General features: G+C 39.4%; 1 protein-coding gene across 1 annotated transcript in view; it reads left to right on the forward strand.

The window, feature by feature from the left end:
* abcg5 (ATP-binding cassette, sub-family G (WHITE), member 5) overlaps positions 1-19220 on the forward strand; it is a 44131-nt gene extending 24911 nt beyond the window's left edge. Inside the window, exons 7-13 of the mRNA XM_078557199.1 lie at positions 2234-2363; positions 5379-5592; positions 7230-7435; positions 7905-8043; positions 10671-10856; positions 14205-14323; positions 16126-19220. Of these exons, the coding sequence (XP_078413325.1) occupies positions 2234-2363; positions 5379-5592; positions 7230-7435; positions 7905-8043; positions 10671-10856; positions 14205-14323; positions 16126-16319 (1188 nt within the window). The 3' untranslated portion in view covers positions 16320-19220. The remainder of the gene's footprint in view (positions 1-2233; positions 2364-5378; positions 5593-7229; positions 7436-7904; positions 8044-10670; positions 10857-14204; positions 14324-16125) is intronic.
* Positions 19221-19296: the final 76 nt, after the last annotated feature.

Genomic DNA, 19296 nt, shown 5'->3' on the forward strand with positions numbered 1-19296 from the left:
AGAGTTGTATTTTTGTTAGAAGTTTTTTTCTCATCACATGATTCCTGATACATGGTGGATACTGGGTGGCTGTCTATGGAGGCAGCATGGGGGCATGAGGGAGCAGTGGGGGTTTGGGGTATGTGAGTTGGCATGGCGAGGCCATAGGCGGTATGGGGGGTAGGAGTTGGCATGGAGGGTCCATGGGGGGTATGAGGAAGCATGACAAAGTCCCAGAGAACCAAGGTGGGTCTTCTAAGCAGCCCACCTCGGCACTCCTGTGTCCCCCTTGGATTTCCTCTTGGGGTCAGTAGGCCTGATTCAATCCTGCCCTGCCTCCCCAGAACGAAAATTGGGTCTAATGGGGCCCTTTAAACCAGGGTGGGTGCACCGAGTGGGGAAATTTCTTGACTCAAGCAACCCGCCTCAGTAGTGAAAATCCGGCCCAGAGAGTCAGGAACCCAGTCCCAACCCACTTCCCAAGCAGCAATCAAAAGGAAATGCTGCAAATGCAGAGTAGCAGCTACCAGTTTGTTTACATTTCAGTTCTAGCCCTGTGTCAAGATGCAGAGGTTGTGCCAGGGTCAGCTAAATGGATCAAGGATTTAACAATTGGTAATAGCTTTAATCTTTTCCCCGAATTTTCAATTTAAAATCATGCCCCCAGAAGTTAAATAAATATTTTCTAAGAAGTTTCCTACCTGAAGGCAATTATTTATATTTGTGTGATGAGAAAACATGTTCCCCGAGGATGTAACAGCCTTCGAAAAGTCCTGAGACTTCAGAGCCCTCTCGTGAGATTGCAAGAGAGGTTTAATTTGGCTAAGAAATTGCATCTCTCACAATACAATCATGAGAGTTGACATGTCTGTAAAATGCAAGCTTATCTGTTTGGAGCACTGATTCCAAAACATCTGTTCCAACAGGGTTGGAGAGAGATCAGAGTAATAAAGCTTACACTTTTTTCAAAAAGAGATAGTCCCATATAAGTCAAAATTTAAGAAATTTGATCATCCACTATTTGGAGTCAAATCCTGTAAATTAATTTCTTCATTATTTTAATTATGGCAAATCTCTCATACATTTAGCAGATCAATTAGTCGTTACTAAAACAAAATTGGTAACCTTTACATATCCTTTGAGCATCGGTATAGGAAGGATGTGATTGCACTGGAGGTGGTGCAGAGGAGATTCACCAGGATGTTGCCTGGGATGAAACATTTAAGTTATGAAGAGAGGTTGGATAGACTTGGGTTGTTTTCGTTGGAGCAGAGAAGACTGAGGAGCGACCTGATCGAGGTGTTCAAGATTGAGGGGCATGGACAGGGTGGATGGGGAGCAGCTGTTCCCCTTAGTTGAAGGGTCAGTCACGAGGGGACATAAGTTCAAGGTGATGGGCAGGAGGTTTAGGGGGGATGTGAGGAAAAACTTTTTTACCCAGAGGGTGGTGACGGTCTGGAATGCACTGCCTGGGAGGGTGGCGGAGGCGGGTTGCCTCACATCCTTTAAAAAGTACCTGGATGAGCACTTGGCACGTCATAACATTCAAGGCTATGGGCCAAGTGCTGGTAAATGGGATTAGGTAGGTAGGTCAGGTGTTTCTCAAGTGTCGGTGCAGACTCAATGGGCCGGAAGGCCTCTTCTACACTGTGATTCTGTGATCAAATAATAATCTCCGAAAAATAAATGGGATCTCTGTAGAAGAAGCTTCCTTATATTTTTAGGACATGAATGGAGATATGAGGTTTCTTATGCATGGGATTTTAAAGTAATTAAATAAAATATATTATGTGATTGGCAATACCTACAGAAAGCAAAATCCACAAGTGCAAATCCCAGGGTGTGTAGCAGGTAACATGCTTACCGGCTGTTCAAATAAATAAACATTCCTATTGACAGGCTGAGTAGCAGAAAAACACAATTTACTTGCTCCTTACTTGGCATCAGGACTTTTAAAAAATGTCTTCATTTTGATCTTACAATGTCCTAACCGACTTTCTAAATACCTGTGTAGGTGGAATGCTAAAAACTATATTAAGCATATCCAAAATTGATGTATTTTCATGAGAAATATAAAGGAGAAAGCACAAATGGTAGAAGTCTGAAATTCAAAGTAAAAAATGTTCATAACTTTTTTCACAACTGAGCATTATTTCCCACCCTTGTCCGTTTTCTGATCTTATCCCTATTTCAGGGAGATTTTAACAGTACATGTACAATACTGTTTAATTGTTTTTTGTACAAATTTCTCAAGTTGTTTGACAGAATTGGCATAATGACCTGTGGAGAGTTGGTGTTTTGTGGTGGAGCTGAAGAAATGGTAGAATTTTTCGGCAGCTGTGGCTATCAGTGTCCGGAATACTGCAACCCATTTGATTTATATGGTAGGTAATCTTTCTTGTATCTGATCGTTAGAAAAAGGGAAACTAGCCATGAACTCTGTAAATTGGAGGTCAGAAGCTCAATGTGTTGGAAGTGCAAAACAGGTCTAATTGCTTTTAAAAGAGGAAGATGAGCTAACATTTTTTGGCAGGCAGTACGAATGCTTCACCTTTTTGCTTTTACATAATTTTATTTTCTGATTTCTACAGCCTTTTAGTTGTTCAAAAAGCTTTAAAAATCTGTTCAAAACTCACTAACAACTTAACAAAGAAAATTGTTCCAAGGTACTTCGTAGAGATGCAATCAGATAAAAATGGACATTGAGACAAAGAGAGAGATATTAATAGATCAACAAGGTAGGTTTTAAAGAAGTTCTTATAAAAAGCTGCGGGAGATAGAGAGACAGAAGGATCTAAGGAGGGAATTGCAGAGTGTGATATCTGTACAGCTGAAGGAACGCCTGTCAATGGTCAGGCGAGGGAAGTTGAAAAGCACACGGAGGAATAGAGTTAGGGGTTGGGGTTACAGAGCTGGGGGTGGTTAAGGAGCTGGGAAAGGATAAGGCTATGAAAAGATTTAAATATGAAGATAATATTCAATTGGATGTGGTGGCAGAACCAATGTTGGCCAGGAAGAGCGGGAGGATGGATGAATGGAACTTGGTGTGGTGGGCAGCAGCACTTTAGATGAGCTGAAGTTTTTTGAGGGGGAAGGTTGATAGACCAGCCAGGAAAGCACTGGAATTGTCAAGTCTGGAAGTGCCCTAGACATAGATGAGTGTTTTAGCAGCGGGTGCGGAAGCAGGGATGTAGGTGGGTGATGTTACAGAGGTAGAAGTAGGTGGGCTTTAAACCGGAGTGTATTTGAGGTTTAAGGATCGGGAATGAGAGGGCACCAGTTGGCAATAATTGGCAAAAGAAACAAAAGCAATATGAGAAAAAACATTTTCATGCAGCGAGTGGTTAAAATCTAGAATGCATTAACTGAGAGTGTGGTGGAGGCAGGTTTAATTCAAGCATTCAGAAGGGAATTAGACTATTATCTGTAAATGGAGAAGGTGGGAGAATTTCACTAAATGAACTGCTCAGTCGGAGAGCCAGTGCAGACAAAATGGGCAGAATGGCCTCCTTCTGCACTGTAACAATTCTGTGATTCTGTAAGCTCAATTTGTGGTCGACTAGGACGTTAAGATTGCAAACTGTCTTCTTCAGCCTGGGAGGGGAATAGAATTGTTGTAAGCTGAGTACAGAGTTCAAAAATGCATTGAACCTTTTTCTGGGCCTGGATCGTTATCTGATGTACACCTTTGGGATGCCCTTTGGGGTGTTTTAATACTTTAACTGCAAGTGTAAGATGTTTCCCCCTCCCCCCCCACCATTTAGTTATTCTCCCCTTTGCCCTTAGGCATCCTATGCCATACAATTACTTAGTCAAGAGAACCATTAGCCTTATGCTAATGCTTGGCGATTTTTGTCTTTTCATTGACTTTTCTTATGTTCTCTTTATGAGCATGGGGGAAAAGAAAATGGATTAACCCAAGAAGGAAGAACTGGAAGCATTGACAGCTTAATGATTAAACTAGCTCAATGGTTTCTGCTTTTGATTTTCTAGTTTTATTTGATTAAAATCAGGAGCAGATCTCCAATACTACTCACTCCCAGCATTGAGGAATGCAATCTCTTTGATTACTGCTAGCAGTCCAGTACTTGTTATGGTTGGCTGCAGAATGTTGAAGGGTGTGTAAGCAGAGCAAGGAAAGCAATCCTTAGAGCGTGCAATTGACAAGTACAATGACAAGGAATCTCCTTGCCATACGCCAGAGGAAGATTTGCCTTTAGTGCCAATTTGAAATGGGTCCGATTACTCTGTGTGGAATGTCACAAGTCCCACAGTTAATAGCTATTTTACATTGGATTTAAATGTAAATGTATAATAGCTTGGCTGGTGGTGAGAAAGGCCCTCCTTGTCAGATCCTTCCTACATGCCAGGAGTCTCATCCCCTCCGCATGTTGCCCTCAAGTTGGCTGTGGTGGGGAAGAGACCGCTGTTCACCTACTTGTGGAATGGGCCTTTGCAAAGAAGGTCTGGAGAGAGACGCAGTGGCTTTTGTCGAGGTTCATCCCGAGCAGCTCCATAACACAGCACTCTGTGCTCTACGGGCTGTTCCCAGGGGGACACACCGAGACAAACATCAACTGCAGCTGCAGGATCATCAATTCGGTGAAAGATGTTCTTTGGTCTGCCAGAAATTTGTTGGTTTTCCAGTGCAAAGAGTTGTTCCCGACTGAGTGTGGCACATTCCAAGGTCCAGGACTGCGTGCTGAGGGATGCACTAAAGCTTGGGACAGCCGTCGCAAAGGAGCAAGGGGAAAGGTCGCTGTCTACCACCTTTCAGCCTTAGTGCACCGAGGGGCTGGGAATTGTATAAACCCCTTGGGCTGTATGACTCACATTGAATATATGCAGTGGATAGTACATGTATCACAATTGTATTGAAGCACCTCAGAGTACAACATGATCTATGTAGATAATTTAAATACCATTGCACTGTCTGGCTGTTTGTAATGACCATGTTGAAATGTCTGGTAGTGTTCATTGATTGTACTGAAGCACCTCATGATCTATGTGGAAAATTTGAATATGATTGCACTTTTTGTGATGGCCATTTTGAAATGTTTTGTAATGTTCTTTCAGATATTTTATGAATAAAGTATATTTTTCAAAAAAAAAAGTATAATGGCACATTCAGGAATATAGCACAAAGTGCAGAACGGGTAGAATGTGATCAAGTTAATGAACTTGTGATATTTTTTTTCCACCCTTGCGTACACAATTCTCAGAGGTTTTTGCACTTTCAATGACAGAAATTTTCAAGCTCTAGTTCCCGTCTCTTATTTAAAACTGATATCCACGTGGGAAAAAGGCGTAACAGGCTTAACATCAATTTGTTTGAAATAAGCTGAACACCTGAAAAAATATTTGCATATCTGTTAATTTGTTCATGTTAATATTTGCAGTGGATCTGACTTCTGTTGACACTAGAAGCAAGGAAAGAGAAATTGAGACTTATAGTAGAGTCCAAGAAATTTCATTCTCATATCGAAATTCAAAAATATTTAACAATACACTGGAGAATATTAAAGCAGCAAAGCAAACAAAAGAATTGTCATCTATTCCTTTCAAGAGCAGAGCATCTCCAAACACAGCCATTAAACTCTGGACACTGATCAGGTATACCTATTAAAGTGTATATTGCATATATCATCTCATTTTTAAATGGATTAAATATCAAGATAGTACAGATTTAGAGATTTCAATAGTGAGAGATGAAGGGTGGGACTTACCATGTGGGCCTCAGGACCCCACCATCAGGCTCAAGTGGGAATCAGAAGCCCCCGCACTGTGGGGTACAGTCACCTACCTGCTATTTTCCCCAAATTAGCTAATTGGTTAGAAGGCGGGCTCACTGTCCAATCACAGACAGTGGGTGGGTCAAAGCTGGATGGCTAACAGGAGGCCCTCCAGAAGGAAGCAGCAGCATGGCAGGTTAGTGAGGGAGAGGGCACCCCAAAAACCGATAAAAACATTTGTAAAGAATAAAGGGATTTTTAAAAATATTCGTTCTTAGGGTGTGAGTATCGCTGGCAAGGTCAGCTTCCCTAATTGCCCTTGAGAAGGTGATAGTAAACCACCTTCTTGAACCACTCAAGTTCATATGGTATAGGTACATACAGAGTGCTTTTTCCTGTAGTAATTTGATACAACTGAGCAGCTTCCTTCACCATTTCAAAGGACAGTTAAGAGTTCATCTCATTTGTGTGGATCTGGAGTCACATGTAGGCCAGACTGGGTAAGGATGGCAGACTTCCTCTCCTGAAGGCAGTAAATGAACCAGATGGATTTTAATGACAATCCAGTAGTTTCATTCACATTATTAATTAGACTAGCAATTGTTAATTAATTAATTAATTACATTACATTTAAATTCCTCCAGCTTCTGTGGTGGGATTTGAACTTATGTCCCTAGAGTATTAGTTCAGGTCACTGGATTACTAGTCCAATAACATTGCCACTGTGGTACCATCCCCCTCTGTGCTCCAACTTGATTATTATTAGTCCAGGACCAGTAACATAACCACAACACCACCATCATATAATGTAGAATTAATCTGTGCATGCAGCTGTTTTTATACAAATTAACAAGATTCTACTTTATTATATCAAAAAACATGAATCTTACTGAAAAAAATCTGTATACTTAGATTGTTTTGTTACTTGGGGGTGAATGGAGGGTGATGTTGTTTATTAACTGCTTCTGTGTTGAGTTGGGGAAATAAACAAGTCGAAAGAAAGACAGAAGTCCAGTGTGAAATCAATCCATGTCGCACTTGCTGAGCTCCTACAGGTAAATGATATTTCCGCCTTATTTACCCTACTGTAGTCTTCCCAAGGATGGGATTGTAGTAGGGTAAGAGGAGGGATGCAGAACTGGTGTGTTGTGGACTGCCAGCAGATGCATTAGAACACTCTGATCATCCAGTTCTTTTTCCCTTCCCATGAGGAAATGGTAGCTTGTTCCCTCCCTCACAGCTGCATGACTTATAGGAATTCACCAAGAAGCCAATAATTAGTATAAACCTGCTCCATGTCAGAGTGCCATCATCCACTTAGGAAAATACTCATTTAGAAAATTGAGAGCAGAGACAAATATATTAATACCTTTAACAAAATATAAGTTTCAAGTTTATTATATAATTATCTGCAAGGTATACCTTTTGTATTTCTTTGTAAAAATTATATTTCACATTCTTTAGCATATTTGCTAACTTTTAAATAAAATAACCTATTGCTTCCCATTTTCATTGCAGACGAATTGCAAGGAATTTATCTAGAAACAAGACTGGGATTATTATGCGTCTCTCCCAAAATCTGCTCTATGGCCTGTTTGTAGTGTTTTTTTTGATGAAGCTGAATAATGATCCAGCAAAAGGTGCAGTGCAAGATCGAATTGGGATAATCTACCAAAGCATAGGTGCCTCACCCTATACTGGGATGCTGAATGCTGTCGCTTTATGTAAGTAATCATGTTTTCGTTTATAGCTTTATAAGTAGTCCATTTAATATAAATAAATAGGTGGCATGATAAAAATAAATTGTGCTTTCAAAATATTCAGCGCAACAAACGCCAGGGGGTAACGAAAGGATCAAATGTTTGAACTTCAGTTGTTTGTAGGTCTTTCAGTTCTTCAGAACATTGATCAGTTTATAGCCAGCTTATACTGTATAGAATGTCTTCAAATGTGAATGGTCTTTTCTGAGTATGTTGACTCTTGGTGCTCTGAGATCTGTCCCACTTAAACTAAAGGGTAGATTTCAGAGTTCTGGCAGCTGTGCAGTAATTGCTCATATGCAAGTTTTTTAAAGAAATATTCAATGGTATTTTCATTACTAAAAATTCAGCATTTTAATGTTTACAAGAATGAAGGTTTATTTTAATAAAATTGGTACTTCAATAATATTTACCTTCTTTATAAAAACTTAAGATCCTTCATTACGAGCTGTTGGTGATCAGGAAAGCTCAGATGGCCTGTATCAGAAATGGCTGATGTTGGTGGCTTATATCATCCACATAATTCCCTTCAGCATCCTCAGTGTGGCTATTTACAGCTTCTTTGTCTACTGGTAAGAATTGTTTCACCAATCACAGGAGCATTTTAGAATGGGTGTACTGTGCCAGTACAGAACAATGACCTGAAGTAAAAATTAGTGGTTTTACTTCAGTAGGTTAATTAAATAAATAGTCATTTTTAATTTGAATATTGATGTTTATTACTTTACATTCTTTAAATAAACAATCTACTATTAATTTCCTAAATTGTTTTGTGCAACAGATAAAAAAAATGCCCGTTTACTTAGGGATATAAAACAGTTACACAAAACGACATCATAATTACAGTAACTTGGGTTTATTGAAGAACTTTTGAATATGACTTTTTCCACAAAAAAAAGGTTAATAAATTAATCTTGACAATGACAAGGCAATTGGGTAAAGGGTTTACTGCCAAACCCCAAATGAAAAATACATTTACTTAAATCAACAGTCTCTCATATAATCAAGGTTGAATCAGTCAACCATTGACCCGGCAGCCTACCTGCCTGAGAGTGGTCAGAGATGCTGGTTGCTACAAAGAATAGCAGACAAATTAAAATGAACTTAAAGCACGGTAAATAAACAAAACACGGTAAACAAGCAAAATAATTAAATTTTAAGTAATGGTGAATTATATGGAGCTATGTGAATTATCTTGTTGCTGTGTGTTAGTGACATCACAGAGTTTTTGAGAAGTGTCTTTTTTCTAGAGTTGTCACCCTACCGCATTTTGCATACCACCAAATGTGGAATCTCCCATGAACATTTGAGCAACATTGAAAAATATAATTTGGTTTTAAAAACTTTTCCTTAAAAAATATTTCTTGGTGTGTTTAAGAGTGCTAATTTTGTGCAGTTTGATTAACATAGCTGAAAATAGATTTATCACCAAAATAATTATTTTTAAGTAGTGTCTATCCACCACCTCTGCGTAACCTGATTTTAAATGATTGAAAATTATTTTTTAAGTATACAGAACCATTTGCTGGTTATATTGGGGTACAGTCGCAGGTTTCTTACTGAATTAAAATAACATTAATTTCAAAAGCTTTGAAAACATTTTTTTTTTTGCACCCAAAAAACACCAGCTTAACTCTAAGAGCTTCCTCAAAGGCCTGCAAATTGGAATAATTAGTGGAAATTTCCAATGGCGATTAATTCATCCTGAGGGTGTGGCCAGTTTTGCGGCCATGCCTGGCTTTTACTGCAATATTTTTTAAACCAGCACAAAAGATTGTGCAAACTCAATTTGTACTGCACACAATTTGTGCTAGAAATTCCTTAATCTTTTGTATTGGTTTCACCGATTCTGGACAAATTGCACAAAAGAAAACACCGTAATTGAGCTAAAATTTCCAATCAAAATGTTTAGTTTTACCAATTTGCAACAAAAAAATTACTTTACAAAGGATGCAGAAGGCAGAATGCAAGTGCAGAGAGGATGAGGAATGACAAGGAAGTCTAAAAATTCAATCTAGAAAGAAGTTAACTAATCTGAAATCTTACCAAAGTATATGAAATGCAACTGATTACTTCAAAGTATGCAAAAACAGAAGGCTTAAAATGAAAATTAATGAAAAATAAATTTAGAATAAATATCAGAAAAACACATTGGGCTTATTTGCCATACAAGTGCGCTTTAGAGATAGGCTTTGATTTGTAGAATGACCTTTTCTTAACCCTATATTTTCCCATACAAACATACATATGAACATACACAATAGGGGCAGAAGTAGGCTATTCAGCCCCTTGAGCTTGCTCCACCATTTATTAAGATCATGGCCAATCTGTTCATGTTTTGAATCCCACATTCCCCATCTACTCCTGATAACCTTTGATTCCCTTGCCTAACAAGAATCTATCTACCTCCGCCTTAAAAATATTCAATGACCCCACCTCCACCGCCTTCTGAGGCAGAGTGTTCCTAAGTTGCACAACCCTCCGAGAGAAACAAATTCTCCTCATCTCTGGCAACCCCTAATTTTAAAACAGTGCCCCCTAGTCTGGACTCCCCACAAGAGGGAATATCCTTTCCACGTCCACCTTGTCAATACCAATCAGGATCTTGTATACTTCAATCAAGTCACCCCACACTCCTCTAAACTCCAGTGGAAACAAGCCCTGTCTGTCTAACCTTTCCTCATATGACAACCCACTCATTCCAGGTATCAATCTAGTAAACCTCCTCTGAACCGCTTCTGATGCATTTACATCCTTCCTTAAATAAGGAGACCAAAACTGCACACAATATGTGGTCTCACCAATGCTCTATATAACGGAAGCATAGCATCCTTACTTTTATGTTCAATTCCTCTCATAATAAAAGATAGCATTCCATTAACCTTCTTAACTAATTGCTGTACCTACATACTAACTTTTTGTTACTCATGCACTAGAACATCTAGTTCCCTCTGCAGCTTGGAATTCTGCAGCCGTTCTCTGTTTAAGTAATACTCTGCCTTTTCATTCTTCCTGCCAAAGTGAACAACTTCACATTTTCCCACGTTATACTCCATCTGCTATATTTTTGCCCATTCGCTCAGATATTGTGTACAATGAACTATTTTTATGGATTGTGATGATTTTACCTCTGCAAATGTTACCAATAGAAAGTGGAAGTTATTTTAACTTATTTTAATTGCCTGACTTTGTTTTTCAGGACTTTGGGATTGTTTCCATTGTGGGAACGTTTTGGCTGTTTCTTTGCTGTGCTTATAGTGCCACATCTAGTTGGTGAGCTTCTGACGCTGATCTTACTTGGTGTTGTTCAGAATCCAAATATAGTAAACAGTGCTGTGGCTTTAATTAATGTAGCAGGAATTCTACTCGGATCAGGTTTCTTAAGGTGAGAAGTTTTGGAATGCAATATATGACCCCTATAGCATTGTTGCATACAGGATATGCTCTTGTGTATGATGGAGCTTTATGTCATGTAACACTCAACATAGGATGCTGCTATTAAGAGGGATCTGTGTGAAACCTGTCTTTTACTGTCTCACATTCTAGTTGTTATCACAATTAGGGGTTAATTACTTATGGGTTAATTACTTGTGGACACATTAGAGCCAAATTTAACAGCCTCTGCTGCGGAAATGGGATGGTAGTGGGCCAACAATTCATTGCACCAACCCTCACAGTGTGGCCACTACCATTTTACCAGGGCATTCAGGAAGGCAGAGCATATGCCTGCCTGTTTCAGGCCTTCTTTCAATATGCAACATGCCTGTATGTAATGTAGTGTCCATTGCAATTTTGAGGTACATTGAGTGTGGGCATTGAGTAGACTAACCAGCAATCCTTAACAGCCCTGACGTTTTGCTGAAAGTTGTTTTCATTCACGTTTTGAGCTCGGCTTCTAATGTACCTACGAGCAAAAGAATGAAGTGAGTTAATGTATTATCTTATTTACTCGTGAGAATTGAAAGCAAACCTGCACAAAACATTTTAGCAAATAATTTTGATTCTCTCATCCCTCTAGAGTTTTATAATTTTACAGTCAGAGATTGCATGGCTGCTCATAACTGTTCCAGCACAGCTATAACACTGGCATCTACCTGACAATGTGGAAAATTATCCAGGCAAGACCTGTCCACAAAATGCAGGACAAATCCAATCTGGCCAGTTACCAGCCCATCGGTCTACTCTCAATCATCAGCAAAGTAATGGAAGATGTAATTGACAGTTCTTCCAAGCGGCACCTATATTACAATAACCTGCTCGCCTGTGCTCAGCTTCAGTTCCATCAGAGCCATTCAGCTCCTGATCTCATTACAGCCTTGGTCCAAGCATGAACAAAGGAGCTGAATTCAAAGGTGATTTAAGAGTTACTGCCCTTGACATCAGGGCAGCATTTGGTTGAGTATGGCGTCAAGGAACTCCAGCAAGATTGAAGTCAATGGGAATTGGAGGGAAAACTTTCCGCTGGCTGGAGTCAGACTAAGCATAGAGGAAAATGGTTGTAGTTATTAGAGGCCAATTATCTCAGTCCCAGGTCATCACTGCAGGAGTTCCTCAGGGTAGTGTACTCGGCCCAACCACCTTTAGCTGCTTATCAGTGACTTTTTCTCCATCATAAGGTCAGAAGTGGGTAAGTTGGCTGATGATTGCACAGTGTTCAGTATCATTGGCGACTCCTCAGATACTGAAGCAATCATTGTTCATATGCAGTGAGACCTCAACGACATTCAGACTTGGGCTAATAAGCGAAAAATAACATTCACGTCACACAAGTGCCAGGCAATGACCATCTCCAACAAGAGAGAATCCAACCATCTCCACTTGACGTTCAATGGCATTGCCATCGCTGAATCCCCAACTGTCAACATCCTGGGGGTTACCATTGACCAGAAATGGAACTGGACCAGCCACGTTCTGTGGCTACAAGAGCAGGTCAGAGATGAGGAACTCTGCAGAGGTAACTCACTTCCTGACTCCCCAAAGTCTATCCACCATGTTCAAGTCAGGAATGCAATAGAATACTCTCCACTTGCCTGAATGAATGCAGCTCCAACAACACTTAGGGAAGAATTTTCCAGTCGGCATGCGGGGGCAGGCCCAACATGCCGACATATAAAATGACGCGTGATGACGTTGGGCGTGAGTCCCAATGTCATCACGTGCCATTGCGATATTTCGTTCGGCGGGCGCATGCTGGAGTTGGCTGCACGCCCACCGAAATGTAAACAGCCTATTAAGAATTAATTGAACCACTTGTGAACGCTGCCCGTGCAACCTTAAGGTTGACGGGCAGGCGAAGAGCCCAAGCTGCCTTCGCATTTTCCAGGAAACCTCATCCACGAGTGGGATGAGGTTTCCTGAAGCTTTTAATAAATAAATTAATTAATTTTCATAAATATAAAAATATGTCCCCATTTATGTGACACAGTCACATGAGGGGACATGTTTAAATCAATTCTTTAATTATTTTAATATCCATTCAATCTCCCTGAGGCAACTCCGTGCCTTAGGGAGATTGCTGCGTTCTTTTGTGCACATGTGCGTAAGAGCGCTTGCCCCAACTCTCCCTCCTACCCCTGCCCACACAGGTAGCACTGAGCACCACCGGCTACATATTATGCTGGGCAGGCCTTAATTGGCCTGCCCACGTACAATGGCAGCACAGAGCCAATCGCCGCCCGCTCCTGCCCAGCCCACCCACCATAGGAAAAATCCTGGCCTTAAGCTTGACATAGTCCAGGACAAAGTGGCTCATTTGATCGGCACTCCATCCACCATTTTAAATATTCACTCCCTCCATCTCTGGCACAGTCACAGCAGTGTGTACCATATATACAAGATGCACTGTAGCAACTTGCCAAGCCTTCTTCGACAGCACCTTCCAAACCCACACCTCTACCACCTGGAAGGCTGAGGGCAGGAGTGGATGGGAACACCATCCAGATTCAGGTTAGTCTTCAAGACACACACCATCTGACTTGGAATTATATCGCCATTCCTTCACTGTTGTTGGGTCAAAAACCAGGAACTTCCTTCCTAACAACACTGTGTGTGTATGTATACCAGATGGACTGCACTGATTCAAGAAGGCAGGAGACCACTTTCTCAAGGGCAATTAGGGATGGGCAACAAATGCTGCCCTTACTAGTGGCACTCACATCCCACCAAAGAATAAAAAAATGGCTTAATGAGTAACTGAGGTATATAATCAGGACAGTAATAAGTATGATTTCTGTGCTGAATTAGTTCATCACAACTGAAGCAGCTATTAGAGTAGTACAAATGGCCTCAGTGCGGCATGTTCAAGAGAAGAAATCTTCTGGGATTCACTTATTAGTCACTATTGTTTGCCTGGATCATGATAGAGATGATACTTCAAATGTCCTTAATTGGCTGTGAAACACTTTGTATCCAAATTCTTTCTTTCGAATCCAGTGATCCCTATTAAAAGTGCTTCGTGTGGAATATAATTGAAAACAGTATTGGGTTTGGCTGTGATGCCCTCACAAGCTAATACATTGCTAACAATCAATGCCTAGACTCACACCTGAAATGTGACCACTTGGGAATGGTTAGGACTCTTAGAACACGTCAGAGTATTTAGTACCTCCAGGAAAGGATGGATGAAATGGAGGGAGATAAATGTATGAATATACTGTATTTCATCAAACTGTTAATCAAGCTGCTATGAAATGAAATTATTTGGTATTGACTTGCTTCAATTTCATAATTATAGGAGTGCAGAAGATATGCCCGAGCCATTTCGATGGCTGAGTTACCTCACATTTCAGAAATATGGAGTTGAAGTCCTGATGGTTAATGAATTTTATGGTTTAAATTTCACGTGTGCCAATGGTGAGTGTTTAATTTGAGGAGTTGTAATGAAATAAAATTAGATGAACTTTGTACCTTACTTATTTAGAATTAGCTCAGTTGCTTGAACATTCAAGATTGCTCACTTTGATTCAAAGTCAGTCTTATGATGAGTAGGGCTGCATGTTTTACAATTGTTGCACATCCAGAAAGGGGAACTTTCGCAAAGTTTTTAATAATCTTAATTTTAAGAAAATGCTAGGGTTGGGTTGTAACTGGCAGGTGCACAGTTTATTTAAAAGTAACTTCATAGTTAAATACTAAGAGGCAAGCATGTTAAATAACACATTTAGGGATTAGATTAATAAATTGCCACTTCTTTTGCTATTACCTAAAGTTGTGGATTTGATAGCTTTGAAATTAATTATTTAAACTAGTGTTAAAATTAGAAGCTACATTCCCACCAGATGCATAAAAAGTTGGTATTGAAATAGAAACAAAATTACTGTTCCTTTGAAGTTCAATACAAGCTCTATGACTTCAGTAAGTTCAGATCATAGTTTTACAATAAAAGATGCTGGCGATGTGGGATGGGTGTGCCAGCATCCAGGCAAGGTGAGGCATTTGGAGATTTTGGGATGGAGTGGCGCGTGTACTTTGCTGTTAATCGGTTTTATCCCATTGGTGCTGGTTGATCCTTTATGACAGCGCCTTCTGATTTAAATACAGGCTTCATCTGCATGCTATCTGGGTTTTCAATTTCTCCCATCTTATTGCCTCACCCTTGTGGCTTCTGATGTAAAGTTATCGCAGCCTCCCAACAAGCTCCCACTTTTTTTCTTTTAATCAGATTGCAGTTGATTCCAATGATACAAATCAGTGTTTGTTTTTTTTCTCCCTTTCCTATTTAATTCCATTAAAACATTTAATTGTTTTTCCCTTTTCATTTCTGAATAGCCCGTCTTGAAACAACAATTTGTCTGATCTCTCCATAGATACTAAATATCCTGATGTGTATATCCAGCATCCTTTTTGTTCCAGATTTTCAATTTTATTTTGCTTTTATTTGTTTTCAAACTGCTGATTCTGGCTAGTTCTAGTTCTATGAACTAAGGAGTGCTTTGCTTTCAAAGATTTTGGATGGTGCCTAGTACATAGTGGATCCGATTATTGATGTTATGTGGTTATTAACTCAGTTAAATGCAGAATCATTTCAAGTTTAGAATATTAAAATTAAATGTAATTCTAGAGAATTGGAGGGTGTGCTTGAACTTCACAGGGTTCTTCCTGTACCAGGGATTCAGTGTAGCCTGTGAAACATATACAGCACTGATAAGTTATCTGGACATAGTTCATGCGAAAACAACTTTTGAACTTTCTCCCTGCTTGTTAATTGTCTATCTACGGGTTCGTTATTTAGTTAGTCATGCTCTTAGATTTATATCTCTTTTTTAAGAGTTTGTTTTTGAAAGATAAAGATGGTATTGTTGAAAAAGTGTAATCATAAAACATAAACATTACAAATCATTTATAATGTCCATTCATTCGCACTATATAGGACCATTTAGATATCTTAGTTTTTGCTAAAACAGTTACATACGATTTCTGAAATAAAATAAGTCCCTTTCAAGGAAAAACATTTATGCCTTTGGTCTTCTATCTCTGAAAGTAATTGCACCAACCCATGTCTTATCATAGAGCAAAATAGTTGTGTGTACAATTATGGACAATTATTGAATATTTATTACATGGCAGGCAGAAGTTCATGCAAATTATATTTATAATGTGTAACATGAGATTCCAAATCATTTGTGACTGGTTGTGTTTGATATTTATACCTACAGGCGAACAGTCATCTCCTAACACCACAAATGTTCCCTGCTGGTTTACACAAGGGATTCAGTATCTTGATTCGACATACCCTGGGGCATCTTCCAGATTTGTGTTTGATTTTCTAATGCTGTACGCTTTCTTGCCTGCTTTAGTTATCCTTGGAATTATTAGTTTCAAGATTAGAGATTTAATCATCCGGAGGTAGTGAGAACAAAGAGCTGCAACTTGAAATGCTTACACTCCTGAAAGTGTGAGAGGAAACTAGATTTAAGTTAAAAAATATTTTATTCCTTCTGATCAATTTTCTCTGTTCCTTACACCTCACCTGCTGGGGTACAAATCCAGGGTTGGTTGCCCTCCCATACTCCAACCATGTGACCATTATTCATGTGTAAGTACTGACAGTGAATATTGCCAGGCTAATCAACATAGTTAGCACTACAGCCCAGCCAAATCCGATCCTGTCCTCAAATATGCATTTCGAAGAAGGATAAAGATAGAGAGGAGGAACCCTGTCTGATTTCCCCCTTTCTCCCAAGACCTTTCTTGCCATTTCAGCTAAGATCTGGTAACTCAGCATGGACTGAAGATCAAACATAGGATGTTCTCAGTCTGTATGGATTAATGTTTTTATGAACAAGCTCACTGAACCACGAAGAGGTGGAAGAGATCATTTTCATTCAAACAGGCTTGGAATTGGGACCTCCAGTAATTTTCAAATGAAAAGTGATCAGGGTGGTGTACTCCCCTAACACTGAATGTTGTATCAAGGCTGACAAATGACAATAGCACATTGGTCACAAAATTTTTTGGAAATTATGTCCATGAATCCACTTCCAAACATTCTGTGGCACAGTGGTGTCACAAGGCTATTTTGAAAAACTTGGTTGTGAAAGCTTTTGTCTTATAGATAAAACAGAAATAATGCTGCTATTTGGCCATGATTTTTTAATAAAGATTTGCTTTCATTCCATCTGTCAGGTTTAAATTGTACAGATTTATTATTTAATGTGATATTCAGCAAATGCGTTTACCAGCATAAGAGTTGTTTTAGAAAATGTATTTCTAAATAGAGCACATTGCTACTACTTTGCTCAAATTATATAATTGAGAGATTTTCAGGATAAACTGTGAACTTATACATATGATAGAAAATAAAACTCATTTATCAGAGAGATATTTAAGTCACTTTGTTATATGTTCAGTTGAAGTTTTTTCAGTCAATATCTTCATAGTTATAATTCTCTGTGGATTTGGTTTGATAGAACAGATCCATTGCACTATGTGGCTTTTCAGGGTCTAGCTTTCAGGGGGAGGTTTTCCTATATTACAATAGTGATAATTCAAAAAATACTTAAAACCCTTTGAGGCATCCAGTGGACATGAAAAGTACTATATAAATGCAAGTCTTTATTTCTTTTGTATAAAATATTTGTGATAGATATATGCTAGTGTAGTAATGATCTGCCCAAGGGCAGGTCCTCTACTCATTTGTCCACACCTTGGGGTCCTGCACTTTTTAGTCATGTTGCTTGTAAGAACCTCCCATATTCAACCTCAACAAGCAATATGACAAGGGAAGAGAATACATGAGGTGGTTTCCCATTGCCTTCCTCAAGTGTGCTTAAAGGGAACACAAGTCCTCTTCCTGAAGGATCCTTCGCCTGTAAGCAGCCATTGTCACTTGAGATTCTAGCACTTCCACCATCACCACCAAAAATTTGGTGGTTCCGCTGTTGGCCATGGCTCATAACCCCAAGCATAGAACCCTTAACTGAGCTTGGGGTGACAATCATCCCGAGGTCTCAAATGACCCTACTGCCCCAATATAAGCTATATCGGAGGATATTAAAATACACAGGAATATAGAAAATCAGCTAATCTCAATAAATAAGGAATATGGCAATTGGCTTCAGCAACAGAGCTATCTAGTACCAAGTGTTAGAACTATTTACATCTGTAACTGTTAATAGTTCGACATATAGCATGCACTTCCTGCAAACATTACATTTTATGCAACACTTTGTCAATTTAACCAAACACAGATTGGAGTTTCACACACACAATTATCCTTCTTGCTCTTCTCTAATGTCCTTTAGTGCGTCAGTGTCATTTTGAAGGATGAATGCAAACAGCAGAATATTCCACATGTAGCCTTACCACTCAGCTATACAAGGCTCAATTACCTTGTTTCATTTGCCTCTCACTATTCTCTGATCATTTTTCCTCCACTTCCTTGCATCATGCAACATTTTCAGTGGAGAAGGTAAGCAGAAGAACTACCCTTATGCTTCTGCTGCTCACAGCCAGCATCTGCTTGAGGGCTAATAAGGGGGTGGTATAGGCAGGAACCCCTCACAACATTTAAGAAGTGTTTAGATGAGCACTTGAAATGCCAAAGCATACAGGGATACGGGCCAAGTGCTGGAAAATGGGATTCGGATAGATAGGTGCTTGATGGCCTGCATGGATACGATGGGCCTGTTTCTGTGCTGTATAACTCTATGGGCAGAATTTTACAGCCCCGTTTTGGCGGGGACGGGGCCGTAAAATGCCGCAGGCCATTATAAACCCTGTTGACTTCAGCGGGAACATAAAATCCCACTGTCATAAAATTCCGCCCTATGATTCTAAGATAGTTCTCCCTCTAAATTTTAGTCACCTCCTGAATTTGCACCTGCCCTTTGTTTGATACCTCCTGACTATACTAAAATTACAGATATGAATTCATATTATTCTTCTTGTGCTACAGGACATTGGAGCCTCTTGCCCATCATTCCCTATTCTTTGTTTTGGAAGGCATTTTCCAAAATTAGATGTACTTACCCAGGAACATTATGACTGGAAAGGGTGGGAAGGGGCATGTTGGACACAGTAACAGCATAATTTTATACAGAGTTTTCAGCGGTTTTCTTTTTGAGTTATTATAATCCTATTGTATGCTTCCATGATTTCCTTATTTCATTTCAGGCTCTTCATCATTGTCATGTCTATTTACACATTCCTTTGTCTGCCTTTGCATCATTAAGATGAACTTTTATGCCATCTAACAGGTTCCTACTGTTCTATTAAGTAGTTTGCAGCTTATTCAACCCATAATTTTCTGTTTACAGTATCTTGGCTAACCTGCTGTGTATTTCCCATTCTTAACTTACAGTATTGAAGTATTTGAAATAGCAGAA

The sequence above is a fragment of the Cetorhinus maximus genome, chromosome 14 (assembly GCF_964194155.1).
Source record: "Cetorhinus maximus chromosome 14, sCetMax3.hap1.1, whole genome shotgun sequence".
In the NCBI taxonomy this organism is placed as follows: Eukaryota; Metazoa; Chordata; class Chondrichthyes; order Lamniformes; family Cetorhinidae; genus Cetorhinus; species Cetorhinus maximus.